Source organism: Trypanosoma theileri (genome assembly GCF_002087225.1).
Source record: "Trypanosoma theileri isolate Edinburgh chromosome Unknown TM35_Tth_1_V1, whole genome shotgun sequence".
Taxonomy (NCBI): Eukaryota; Euglenozoa; class Kinetoplastea; order Trypanosomatida; family Trypanosomatidae; genus Trypanosoma; species Trypanosoma theileri.
Window position 1 is genome coordinate 921,552 of NW_021639843.1, and position 12,910 is coordinate 934,461.

The following is a 12,910-nucleotide window of genomic DNA, read 5'->3' on the forward strand; positions in this document are numbered from 1 at the left end:
AAAAAAAACAATTCATTTCCTTTTTCTTCACTTTCTCTTTTCCAATTTCCTCTCGTATCGCTCTCTCCCACTTACTTCTGCGTGGCGGTGGTGCCGCGAACGTCTGTCTGCGAGACGCGGCGGTCCACAACGCCGGCGAGTGAGCCCGCATTGCGGTCGACGTTGGTTGGCCCGCCCGCCTTGTAGACGCCGGTGTAGGTGCTCTTATCATCGTGGAACTTGACGTTGTCGGCCTTGGTGGCGTGGGCCTCTGGCATGCCGTTCTCGAGCATGGAGGTGACTTCCTCCACGGACTTCTTCAGCTTCGCGGCGATCTCTGGAAGGGCGCGGGTGGTGAACTCGTTGTAGGTCATCTTGCGGGCTCCCTTTGCCTTTACCTTGTTGAAGAGAAGATCGGCATCCGTGCTGGTGAAGGTCTTGCCAATGATCTTCGTCTCCTTAAGCATCTTGGAGAAGTGGGAATTGTCCATCTCTTTCGTGGGAGCACCACCAAAGGAGGCAAAGGTATAGAAGGCATTTTCAAGAGACATTTTTTTCTTTATTTCTTGTTTTTTTTTTTTTTTGTTCTTTAGGGGGATGTTCTTCTTGTAAGTGTTGTATGCTTGTTTGAAATAGGTTGTTAGTAGTAAGCTTGCAGATGATTTTGACAAAACCCGAAGAACAAAGAATAAAAAATAAAAGAGTTAAAGGAAATGATTGGGAGGGGGAAAAAAAAGAAGAAAATATTATTCATATCAGTCGCCTATTAGAAAAGAAAACACAAAATTAAAGATTTCACAGTGATCAAGAAAAAACAACAACAATGGAAAAAGAAAAGAAAAAAGAAATGACAACATCAGAATCGTATATCGAAAGGTAAATAATTTCTTTCTCCTTTCTATTTTAATACATACTTGATGGAGTCCGTGCGGTCTTGCGAAGAATGTCATATATATTACCAGATGATGGAGCTTTTGACATCATTGCTTCATCATGATCCAAATAGGCACGCAAACGACTAGTCCCACAACTTCCTGTTATTATTGGTGTTGACAATCTTGGTATCGCAGGCGGCGTTTGTGACCGCACAGGACGCCGTGGACGCCGTGAACTAGTATCCGAATACGGACGAAACGCAATAGCAGCACTACTTCTACTAATACTAGTAGTCATACCAGCACTGGGACTAGAAAAAGCAGAAGCACTACCATAACGTACAGCATCTAATTGCACTGTGGCATCTGCGAATGCCCGGGCCACATTACCGAGTAATGCCTGTTGTTGGGCAAGAAGGGCATTTCGCTTTTCTTCACGTTGCTTGCGACGTTGTTCTAAATCCGATACTTCCTCACGTGCACCACCAAAAGATAAAGCCCCAAACTGTGAGATAAGTTTCAATGACTGTGGGACACCATCGGCAATACTCGGTGGTAAATGTTTTAACGTTTTTTCCATCTCCTTAATGACAGTGGTTGCCGTACGATTTACTACAACTTGTTGACGGGCCTTACCATAATATTCCGCATAGTTTACAACGTGATTAGGCTTATAATAACGATTTGTATATTCTTCTAACTTTTCTGCTAGTGCCGAACGTCGATGTTTCTCTTTTTTCTGTTTACGTTGTTTCCGTTCATCTTTGTGATTTGTTTTCTCTACAGGAACAAAGCTATGACCTCCAGAATTTCTCTCGCCCATATTTGCAGATGATCTTTCATTGTTAGAAGGCGGTACTGTAGTATTGATTTCACCCACAACACTTCGTTTTTGACTACTTGTCCTTCTAGAGCTTCTTGAGTCCGAGCGTTTATTTTGTTGTAAAGGGTTTTTCACAGATAAGGGATCAGGAGATTGACAAGATTCATCTCGCATTAACGGCTGCTCCAGCATCGATTTCATCTTTTCAGTCACTTGAGAGTCTTTTCTTCTCGTGCTAAGCGGAACTGGTGTATCATCTATATCCTCCAATGTATCAACCTTCCCTGAACCACTATCGATAAAACCATCCTTGAGCACAATGGACTCTAGCATTTCTATCCGTTCACGTAATGCTAAATTCTCCGCATTAAGTTCTACTTCACGTTTCTCAAGCTCCGATCTTGCATCTTTCACTGTATCGAAAGCATCACGTAATTGAGCATTAACTGTAATAATACTCTTAAGAGATTCACAAGCTTGTAGAAGTTTATCAGTTAAGAGAATTACCTGTTCAGAATCTGCCTTCCCACCGAGCGATTGATTGGATTGCGTTGATACAGACTCCATTTTATCAATATTACCAGAGGCCAAACCTCTATAATACGCTAATTCCTTCTTCATACTATCCACCTCCGCACGAAGTTGCCGAATAAGTGCATTTTTGGGGTCTTCATTTACCTTGGGAACGTTTGTAATATTTCGTGCCCTGCCAGCGTAGAGGAGTGTTGACAGGGTCTCATCCACATAGCGATCGGATGGGTTTATACATGCAAACATGGTGGTGAGAGAATTACCACCAAGTGCGTGCTTCAGCAGTTTGGTCAATTTACTATCACGATAAGGAATATGCAGTCGATCAAACACAGCTCCTTTTTTCCCTTTTGCCTTTGAAGCATTAGCGAGTGCTGTAATCACCTTACCTAACGCAAGAAGAGAAGCATTAATCTCAATGGATTCCTTAACTAGAGATGCGGATGGATCCCTTGATAGCATTGTGAGTTTCTCTGAACCCGCCAGATCCACAATGGAGAATTCCGACCTGACGGACATCTCCGGTGAGTCGGTGTCCCGGCGGGTAACGTATATTGTGAAGACTGTGTGGGATCGTGAGGACTGGCGGTTCATGGCGTGACTCGCCATCACTTTCTCCCGGGCACCAGAGAGAAATACACGTCGCATCTTCTCTGGGTGATCACACTCACAGAGAAAAAGATTCTCTACACTGAAAACATCCCCACTACGCCAACCAATCTTTAACCCAGAGCCCAATGCTTGTGTTGTGGAAGGGTTAAGAAGGTCCGTTACACGTTCATTATATATTTGATAAAAACTACATCGGAGCTGGAAGCGTGCATGTTCATCCTCCATTTGCAACTGTCGAACCCGATCAAATATGAGTTGAATAACACGAGGAATAATACCATGCTGTTTAGGGTCAGTTTTTGTGTTTGGTTGCAGATTTGAAGTACCTTTCTGTAGATAGTCAATACCATCCACTGTATAGGTCTTGCCACTCCCTGTCTGTCCATAGGCAAAGACAGTGGCATGGAATCCATTCAGTACATGATCAATCAAAGGTAGCACCTCATCCGCCACTTCCTCCTGTTGTGTTTCTGGTGGGAAAACACGATCAAAGGCAAAACAACGTGATTCTTCCTGATTTTTCCCAGTAACTAACACTTTAGCATTCTCCGCATCTAACTTTATACAGGAACAGGTGTGATCCTGTTCGCCACTAAGAAGCGGTCGACAGCGCACGACCACCCGGACTGCACTCTGCGGTTCACGCGACATGGAGTGCTGCTGTTTTCGTCTGCCGCTCTCACCTTCTCTTCTCTTCTAATTGGACTGCGGGCCGTTGGGGTGTGTGGCTGAGCGCCCACTTTCAAGAGAGAGAGAGAGAGAGGAAAGGGGGGAAACGCTGCGGGGATCTGTACTATGGCGCAGGAAAAACAAAAACAAAAAAACACCCGTACCCGTTAGAGGAATAATAAGAAAACAGAAAAAAAAAAAGAAAGTCATCAGCACCAATGATAGGATGGGAAAGGAGGAAGAGAAGTAAGAAAGTGGTTTTTTTTTTCCTCCAATTCAGAGAAAGGCATGGACAACATAGGAGAGGAAGAACAAATACCACAAGGTAAAAAGAAAAAAAAAAAAAGGATAAAGGAAACAGAAAAATGTATAAATATGATTTCATTATTATTTTCCGGCGGTTTCCAATGCCCAGAGAACAAAAAAATAAATGGGAATAGGTATTGCTTCTTCTGTGGGGGGTACTGAAGGTGCGATGGTTTCAATATTATTGTACGTAGATGACAGCCAGCAAAAAAAAAAAAAAAAAAAAAATAGAAACGGCTAAACACCAAAGGCCAATACTGAAGTGTATCACAGCCACTATCAAGCGAAAACATACAAACAGAGAGAGTGACAAAGGAAGAAAGAGACATCAACTCCAAAGAAAATGTTGTTTGTCTCTATGCATCATATTACACAACTTCTCGTTGTTTCTCATCATGGGCATTATACGTAAATTTGTGTTCCACGGTGGTTCTGTTTTTCTTTTCCTTTGCCTCTTCAACTCATCTTTCTTTTACTAAAAAAGGGTATCGCTTCCTTCATCGTTTTCAAAAAAGAGAAAAGAGAAGAAACGGGGAAAAAGGGAAGCATATATCACTAATTCAATCGTGCCAGTTACAACAACCCATCACACAAAATACAGAGAGAGAGAGAGAGAGAGAGAAACGATCTTAACCAAGAATAGTGATTAATAATACTTAAACGTAACAACAAAAAAAGGAGCAATAAAAGCTGAGAAAAATGCGAAAAAAAAAGAAATTCCAGCGTTACCTATATTAGCAATTATTCAACACACACTTAATATGACCTTATTCTTCTCTGTGTCCCTTAATAAAAAACTGGCATTAAGAGCTCAAGAAGTTCAAGATAAAGTAACACTGAAAGAAAAATCAGAAAAAAAAAAAACGAAAAAAAAGAAGAACATGTTTATCAAAAACCTTCTTAAAGGATTCAAAGAAACTCAAAGGAGGATATATATATAAATATATATTTGTTTTTTTTTCTTTTTAGTTTTTCTGCACATTGCAGTCAAACAGGAGACTAATCACACATGACTCATATTCATACATCGTAATAGTAATTCCAATGTATTTATACCATTCCACAAGAAAACCAGATTTCTTTTTTTCTCTTCTTCTTTTTCTTTTTTATTGTGGTACCACAGCCCAGCCCAAAGGGGAAATACAGAGGCACACACACACACATAAGTTAAAAGCAATTCTCAAGTTCATCATATACAATAATAAACTTAAGAAGAAGGAAAGACTTCATTCTCAAAAGAAAAGAAAAGCAGAAATTGCTCTGAAAACAGAACAAAAAAAAGAAAAGAAAAGACTATAGTCAACTTGCAAACAGAATCATTTCAAAAATCATTCTCCGCGGAACGAAAAACCACAAGAAAAAAAAAAATACCAAAAGTTGATAAATATATGTAGTAAAAGGTACATAAACAGCACAAAAATTGAAGGAAGCAAGTCGTATTTATCACTGTATACTCGCGTATATACTTCTATAAATAAGAAAAAAAAAAAAGCAAAAGAAAAAGAAAAATATATAAATATATATCAAAATATATATAAATATATATTCTTCTATAGGCTAAAAATCAATATATAATTCTGTTGTTCCAATACATGATTAGTTATCCGTATCAAAGGGTGAGAATAATTAATGACTTGTATAGCTTCATTTCACTCATTCGTTCTTATAGGGGTAAAAAAAAAGGAAAGAACACATCAATTGAAGAACAAAAAGGAAACTTCACACTACATCCAAAACTCCTTCACGTTTATTTTACCAAAAAGACCTTTATAATACGCTAATTCCTTCTTCATATTATCCACCTCCGCACGAAGTTGCCGAATAAGTGCATTTTTGGGGTCTTCATTTACCTTGGGAACGTTTGTAATATTTCGTGCCCTGCCAGCGTAGAGGAGTGTTGACAGGGTCTCATCCACATAGCGATCGGATGGGTTTATACATGCAAACATGGTGGTGAGAGAATTACCACCAAGTGCGTGCTTCAGCAGTTTGGTCAATTTACTATCACGATAAGGAATATGCAGTCGATCAAACACAGTTCCCTTTTTCCCCTTTTTCTTTGAAGCATTAGCGAGTGCTGTAATCACCTTACCTAACGCAAGGAGAGAAGCATTAATCTCAATGGATTCCTTAACTAGAGATGCGGATGGTTCCCTTGATAGCATTGTGAGTTTCTCTGAACCCGCCAGATCCACAATGGAGAATTCCGACTTAATGACCGTCTTTGGTGATTGGGCGTCCAGGCGGGTAACGTATATTGTGAAGACTGTGTGGGATCGTGAGGACTGGCGGTTCATGGCGTGACTCGCCATCACTTTCTCTCGTGCACCAGAGAGAAATACACGTCGCATCTTCTCTGGGTGATCACACTCACAGAGAAAAAGATTCTCTACACTGTAAACATCCCCACGACGCCATCTAATCTTTAACCCAGAGCCCAATGCTTGTGTTGTGGAAGGGTTAAGAAGGTCCGTTACACGTTCATTATATATTTGATAAAAACTACATCGGAGCTGAAAGCGTGCATGTTCATCCTCCATTTGCAACTGTCGAACCCGATCAAATATGAGTTGAATAACACGAGGAATAATACCATGCTGTTTGGGTTTTGCAGTTTTCCCGTCTGGTTGCAGATTTGAAGTACCTTTCTGTAGATAGTCAATACCATCCACTGTATGGGTCTTGCCACTCCCTGTCTGTCCATAGGCAAAGACAGTGGCATGGAATCCATTCAGTACATGATCAATCAAAGGTAGCACCTCATCCATAATTTCTGTTTGTTGTGTTTCTGGTGGGAAAACACGATCAAAGGCAAAACAACGTGATTCTTCCTGATTTTTCCCAGTAACTAACACTTTAGCATTCTCCGCATCTAACTTTATACAGGAACAGGTGTGATCCTGTTCGCCACTAAGAAGCGGTCGACAGCGCACGACCACCCGGACTGCACTCTGCGGTTCGCATGAAACGGAGCGCTGTGATGTTCTCATCAGACTGCAGAGCCTATGTGGAAAGAATATATATATATATATATGTATCTTGCAGTCGTCCGAACCTAGATATTGATAAGGAGAAAGAAGGAAAAAAAGAAAGAAATAGAATTTTTTGTAAGAGTGGAAAATTCAAATACAAGAAAATATATATTTAACGATCAAAAAACAAAAAACAAAAAGACTTTCCATATTTATAGTATTATTTTACAGTACAGAACTAACTCATAGAAGGCCTATTTGCTTTGCCTTTTCTTTTAGCCACTTATTTGTCTCCATTTCTTCTGCAAGGGCACTATCAATTTCTCTTTCCAACGCCTGAACTTTATCTAATTTAGCGCATATGTCTTCGGAAAAATCAGCCATTTCTTTCAGCTGCAGTTTTCTCTCCGCATCTACCTTCTCCAATTGCGCTGCTCTCTCTTTACACGTCAGAGAAAGAGAACGATAGGAGTGCATGTATAGAGTCAACATCTTTCTCTGTTCCTCACTCTCATCACTTTTTACAGTACTTCGTGGTCTAACACCTATAATATTTTTTGTGTCCCAGTTAGTTGGTTTGAAGGTATTTTTTTCCTTATCATGTTGTGCGATAGTTGAAGAGTTACGTGTTGGTTTATTCTCTTGATGGGTAAATAAGTCGAATGGAACACTTGTGAAAGGCCTGGGATTATATTTTTCATCAATCCTCTCTGGTAGTGTGGACATCCAACCAGCCTCCCTAGAAGGAGGTTGTAATGTATTCATTAGATTTTCAGAATCTATTTATCTATCTATTTTTTATTTGTTTCTCTTTCTTTTTCTTTTTTTTTCTTTCACATATACAGAGAAATATATATACACGCACGTATACACCACCCTGAATTTGTTGTTGCTCTCTCTCTCTCTCTCTCTCTATTATCGAATGTTATTCACATAAAGAAAGGCAAAACACTGTACTACTGAATATGCTTTGATACTTTATGTGTCTAGTTTGTTTATAAACACGTGATAGGATGAGAAGACACCCAATACGATAGAGTTAAAAACAAAAAAATAAAAATAAAGAGACCATAAGAAAAATAAATAAATAAATAAATAAATAAATAAACCAATTAAAAATCCATAGGTGATAAAATTCTTTTTCTTTTTTCTTTATCTTAGTCTTTCTTTTTTTTTTGTTGTTGTTGGGGTTACACAATAATGTTTAAGGATCTTGTATGTAAGTAATTTTAATTTTAATTCAAACCAGAGTCCACCTTTCAGGGTACACTCACCCCTTTTCTTTCAGTTCTTATTTCTTCCTTTATTTCAACTCTTTTCTAATGTTTACCCTCTTTTTTTTCTTTTTGCCTCATAAAGAGGTGTACCGTCTTTTCGACTTTTCTTATTTAAAAATTGTCTCAATTTTCGAGTCGGCGTAAACTTCTTATCCAGTAGACCTTGATTCTGTAAAGAGAGTACTACAGATGGATCTTGTTTCACATCTTGAGCTATTTTCTTTGCATTTACAAAACGTCTATGCTGTAAAGGTATTGGAGTGTAATCTTCCATTTGAAATTGTTTTTCTGCAGGTTTACTAAAGAATTCACGACTACGATATGCCATATCTGGATTTTCTGTTTGCACAATATAATGCTGTTTCACTGCATACTGAGGATCTAATCCATAGAGTTCATATTCTTTCGTTTGACGATCTATATCCTTTGAAGATATTTGTAATAGATTAGAATCAATAACGTGATGAATAAAGTCTACTTCCAATTGTTGGGCAATCTCTCGCACATTTTTGGCCTCTCGCTTATCTGTGATGGTATACACCCAACCTAGATTTCCAATTCTCCCTGTACGACCACACATATGTTGAAATGAACACGCGGATCGAGGACAAAAGGTAATAAAAACATGAGATACAAAAGGTAAATCTATTCCAAAAGCTTCAGATTCTCGAAGTAGTAAAAATTTCCATTCTTCTTTAAATTCCCCATTATAATATATTTCTGAAAAGATTTTAGCATTCATACCACAACCACGTAATTTTGTTCGAACTTTAAGAATATCATCTTCACTACGAACAAAGATAACACCTCTACCTGGAATAGTTTCCTTTGCATTCCAAATAAGTTTGGCCGTATACTCATACACATCCTCATATTGTAGATGAAAACTAAAAAGACAATGTATAGTAGAAGGAACACGTACAGGTGAAAGAACAATCGTATGTCGTTCCATTTTTAAACAAAGAGATTTTAAGTGATCTTTCAGTTGTATATCCATATCTGCAGAAACAAGTCCAAGTTGTAAAATAGATCGAATATGAGGACCAGGAAGTTGATGAAGAGTTCCTAAAAGTAATTCACAAGCCAGTGGATTTCGTAATCGTTCTCGCATTTCAGCCACTGGAGCATTAGGAGGTAACATTGGTATTTGTACACCAATATCATCTACATAAACACGACGAAGATATCCAAAAGCTTCAAATTCCATCTTTTTTTCAAATAATAATTGACACATTGTATCTGCTGTAGTAATAAAAATACGAACAGGACCATGTTCACTATTAAGTGAACGTTTAAGAATATGATAATATTTTTCATAATCATCTCTAAAAGTTCCAAGAAATATCCAAGACCAATCATCACGTGGACGGTCCACTAAAGATCCACCTAATGATCCACATATAGATTTAAATTGATCATATACCCGTAAGGCTGTCATGGTATCATGAGCTACAAATATATTTATACCTGCAGATTCCGATCGAACAGATTGTAACATTGCAAGAAGAAGTGCACTTGTTTTTCCACTTCCCGTAACACCATTAAAAACAATATCATTATGATCTTCATGTAAAAGAGCTGGTAAGAGACGAGATTGTAATCGTGAAGGTGTTGGACCATACTTTGTCTGTGCTCTATTACTCAGTAAAGGATCTAATCCCAATGCCTCCCACACCACACCACCGGCATCTTTCGCAGAAGGAATGGTTCGCTGAAGGGCTAATGCCGCTGTAGAAGAACCAATAGAAGAAGAAGAAGAAGAAGAAGAAGATAATGATAATAATTCATTTACTCGAAGATCTTCTTCTATAATATTTCTAGCACGTTCACATGCGGACTCCAATATTGTACCTTGTAGATCTCTCTCCGTTAATATTTTATTACTAATACTTTGATCTGCTCCCAATGCATCTGCCAACATTGACTCCATACTATCATCAGAAGATGTAATAGAATTTTGATTTTCCTTTTCTTTTTCATTATTTATATTCTCTGATATTGAACTCTGTACATCTTCTAATAATGCTGTAGTGCCAGATCCTTCAAAGATAAGCCGACGAGTCGCTAAAGAACTTTTCGGTTGTGGTAATAATTGTAATGGTGTACGTTCTGTAGAGCTGTATAATTCTTCTGTCAATGCCTTCTCTAATGTCTCTGTCGCTGGCCATAGTTTCTGTTGATAGCGATAGTAATTACCATTACCATTACGGCGTAATTGTTGAATGAGGCGAAAGTCATCATATTGATCTAATATACTACGAATACCTTTACCACTATTGGACTGGATCACACAACGTGTGGATAGTGTGAGTGAGGATGAACACACATCTTGTAATTTCTCTTGAGGCAATCGGCGTACACAACGCATGGATGGTGTTATTTAACTAGAAATACAAAAAAAAAAAAAAAAAAAAAAATAATAATAATAATAATAATAATAATAATAAAAACCATTCGGTTTGCAATACTCTTCTTTATTGTCTATTAGACCTTTTTTTCTTTTTTTTTTTTTCTTAATGACGTTGTTGTACCCGAGCTGTAAATTCCTCTGGATTCTTTTCTAAACAATCCCGTGCCTCATGAAAAATATCCTCCTCTGGAGACTCCACATATGTGCAGAAGACCTTCTCTAATACTAACATGATCGCATCCAACGCATGCTGATCCGGACTCCAGTCCGCCACAATGATCTCCTCACACACACTTCCATCCGGTGTTACTAAGGGACTGTAGGGAACGGAGAGAAATCGTACTTTTGGGGCCTCGTGTGGGAATTCATCTGTGAAGGAAACAAGCAATTTATATATTCTTTCACTACCATCGGACCATTTATGGTATATACTGTTAACAGGGGCTTTTGCCTCTACATACCATTCCTGAAGGGTTTGACTATCAACAGAAATAACAACAGGACCTGTGGTATTATTACCATTATTTGATTTAATAGAGGCTAGTAGAAGTTGAAGATCTTTACCAATTCGTTTAGTGGCAACAGCGCTCATTTTCTTTTTTTTTGTAATTTGGCTTTAATATATGGTATTGAAGCCCACCACACTCTTGAGTAATTTTACTCTTCTGTGGTATATATAGATATGAATAATACTATGAACGTAAAAATAAAACTAAATGTAGTAACAATGAACTACACTCCTATAAAAGTATATATAGATATATCAAAAAAAAGTAATAGAGAAAAAAAGTGAAAAAGAAACATCAATCTATATATATATATATATATATATATATATATATATATATATATATATATTAGGAGAACTGAGAGACACTCATACCAACATATATGCATTTATTGTGCATACCACTTTATTTTCACAACACATACACACAGAAAGAAAGAGAGAGAGAGATGAGCAAGAAATAGGGGAAATAAACACAATACGAACGAAATAAAAAAGAAAGAAAGGAGATTAACTGAAAAACAAAACAAAATCAATAACAAAAAAAAAAAGACAATAACAGCATAAGATTAATCCCTTTCTTTTTTCTCTTCAATACTAATCCCATAAAAGGAAATAAGCACAATAATGAAGACGAAGCAAAATAAACAATCAAAAAAAAAAAAAAAAAAACATAGAAAAAAAAAAAAGATGCGCTATTCTCTCATTTCTCAAATATTTTCTGTTTTTATTTTGAAATGATAATTTTTTCCCCTTTCTTTTCTTTCTTTTCATCAAAGGAAGATTCCTCTATGTATGCATTGTAATTCCCCCTCCCTTTTTTGACCTCTTATCCATCTTCCCCAAACTGAAATCCCTAATGATATCCCCCTCTTTCGTATTTCCCTTTTCATTTACCCTACTCTGTTTGTATTTGTATATATACTATATATATATATATATATATATATATATTTGTATTTTTTTTCTTTTATTATGATGACGATGATAATGATTAATTCTCTTTTTCTCTCTTTGTATGCATGTGGCCTCCTTTTTTTCCCTCTCCTATTTCCCCCCTTTCTTTTCCAACTCGAGCAGAGATAATGAACACAAACAACTGTAGACTATTTAACTCGTTATTATCATCTGAAGGGCGTTTATGTGTATTGCATACAGGAAAACAATTTAGGAAAGGAAATCCAACAAAAAGAAAAGAGAAAACATAACAGTTAGACACACACATATATATAAATATATATATATATATATATATATACTTATATACATACGCCCAAACGTACATATACATAGTTTCACAACCAAAATAACACACACACACATACGTATCCATACCTATATATAGATGGATAGATAGATAGAAAGAAAGAGACAAATAATCACGTACAAAAACCCATTCAACCACCATGACGCTCGTAAGAGACAATCAATAGCAAAAGGGGAAAAAACAACAACAGAAAGAAAGGGAAAAATATACAAAAGAAAAATGAAAATAGAGAGAAGAAGGAGTTGCGTACATCACCCCCTTCGTCGTTATCGGTCCCCTTCAACTAAGAGCAAAAAGAACATAATAGTGAAAAACACATAGAATGTATACGTAGTCGCTTGTTTGCATATATATATGGGTCTGGGGGTTCACATATCTTTATATATGTACGGTATACGAGTGTGAAAAAGACAGAATTAACAAAAACAAAGAAAGGTTATCATAACAACAATAATAAGAACAAGAAGAAAACATAAGAAGACAGAAAAGAATGTAGAAGAAACAAAAAAGAAAGAAAAAGAAAAACAACGATCAGAAAACATGATACTTACAAACACAATACATTATCATTTTTTTTTTTCTCTCTTGATCTGGTTTAGTTTCTTTTTTTTTTTTGATTTCGTTATTCCTGGATCCTTTTCTTTCCGTTCTTTATCGTTCTCAAAGCGTAAAAAAAAAAAA

The 12,910-nt window shown here is 37.0% G+C and overlaps 6 protein-coding genes across 6 annotated transcripts; all 6 read right to left on the reverse strand.

Annotated features, from left to right (window-relative positions):
- Nucleotides 1-71: 71 nt before the first annotated feature.
- Nucleotides 72-530, reverse strand: TM35_000014500 (flagellar associated protein; the record flags this gene model as incomplete). Its single annotated transcript, XM_029021131.1, has 1 exon — nucleotides 72-530. The coding sequence occupies one exon, from the start codon at nucleotides 528-530 to the stop codon at nucleotides 72-74; it is 459 nt and encodes a 152-aa protein (XP_028887639.1).
- Nucleotides 531-882: 352 nt separating this feature from the next.
- On the reverse strand, nucleotides 883-3,471 carry TM35_000014510 (putative kinesin-like protein; the record flags this gene model as incomplete). Its single annotated transcript, XM_029021132.1, has 1 exon — nucleotides 883-3,471. One exon carries the CDS (start codon nucleotides 3,469-3,471, stop codon nucleotides 883-885), a length of 2,589 nt encoding a protein of 862 aa, XP_028887640.1.
- A 2,048-nt stretch (nucleotides 3,472-5,519) lies between these two features.
- On the reverse strand, nucleotides 5,520-6,785 carry TM35_000014520 (kinesin-like protein; the record flags this gene model as incomplete). Its single annotated transcript, XM_029021133.1, has 1 exon — nucleotides 5,520-6,785. One exon carries the CDS (start codon nucleotides 6,783-6,785, stop codon nucleotides 5,520-5,522), a length of 1,266 nt encoding a protein of 421 aa, XP_028887641.1.
- A 225-nt stretch (nucleotides 6,786-7,010) lies between these two features.
- On the reverse strand, nucleotides 7,011-7,532 carry TM35_000014530 (uncharacterized protein; the record flags this gene model as incomplete). Its single annotated transcript, XM_029021134.1, has 1 exon — nucleotides 7,011-7,532. The coding sequence occupies one exon, from the start codon at nucleotides 7,530-7,532 to the stop codon at nucleotides 7,011-7,013; it is 522 nt and encodes a 173-aa protein (XP_028887642.1).
- Nucleotides 7,533-8,093: 561 nt separating this feature from the next.
- On the reverse strand, nucleotides 8,094-10,412 carry TM35_000014540 (putative ATP dependent DEAD-box helicase; the record flags this gene model as incomplete). The annotated part of the gene is made up of 1 exon (XM_029021135.1): nucleotides 8,094-10,412. One exon carries the CDS (start codon nucleotides 10,410-10,412, stop codon nucleotides 8,094-8,096), a length of 2,319 nt encoding a protein of 772 aa, XP_028887643.1.
- A 145-nt stretch (nucleotides 10,413-10,557) lies between these two features.
- TM35_000014550 (ubiquitin-conjugating enzyme E2) lies at nucleotides 10,558-11,046 on the reverse strand (the record flags this gene model as incomplete). The annotated part of the gene is made up of 1 exon (XM_029021136.1): nucleotides 10,558-11,046. The coding sequence occupies one exon, from the start codon at nucleotides 11,044-11,046 to the stop codon at nucleotides 10,558-10,560; it is 489 nt and encodes a 162-aa protein (XP_028887644.1).
- Between the last annotated feature and the right edge of the window lie 1,864 nt (nucleotides 11,047-12,910).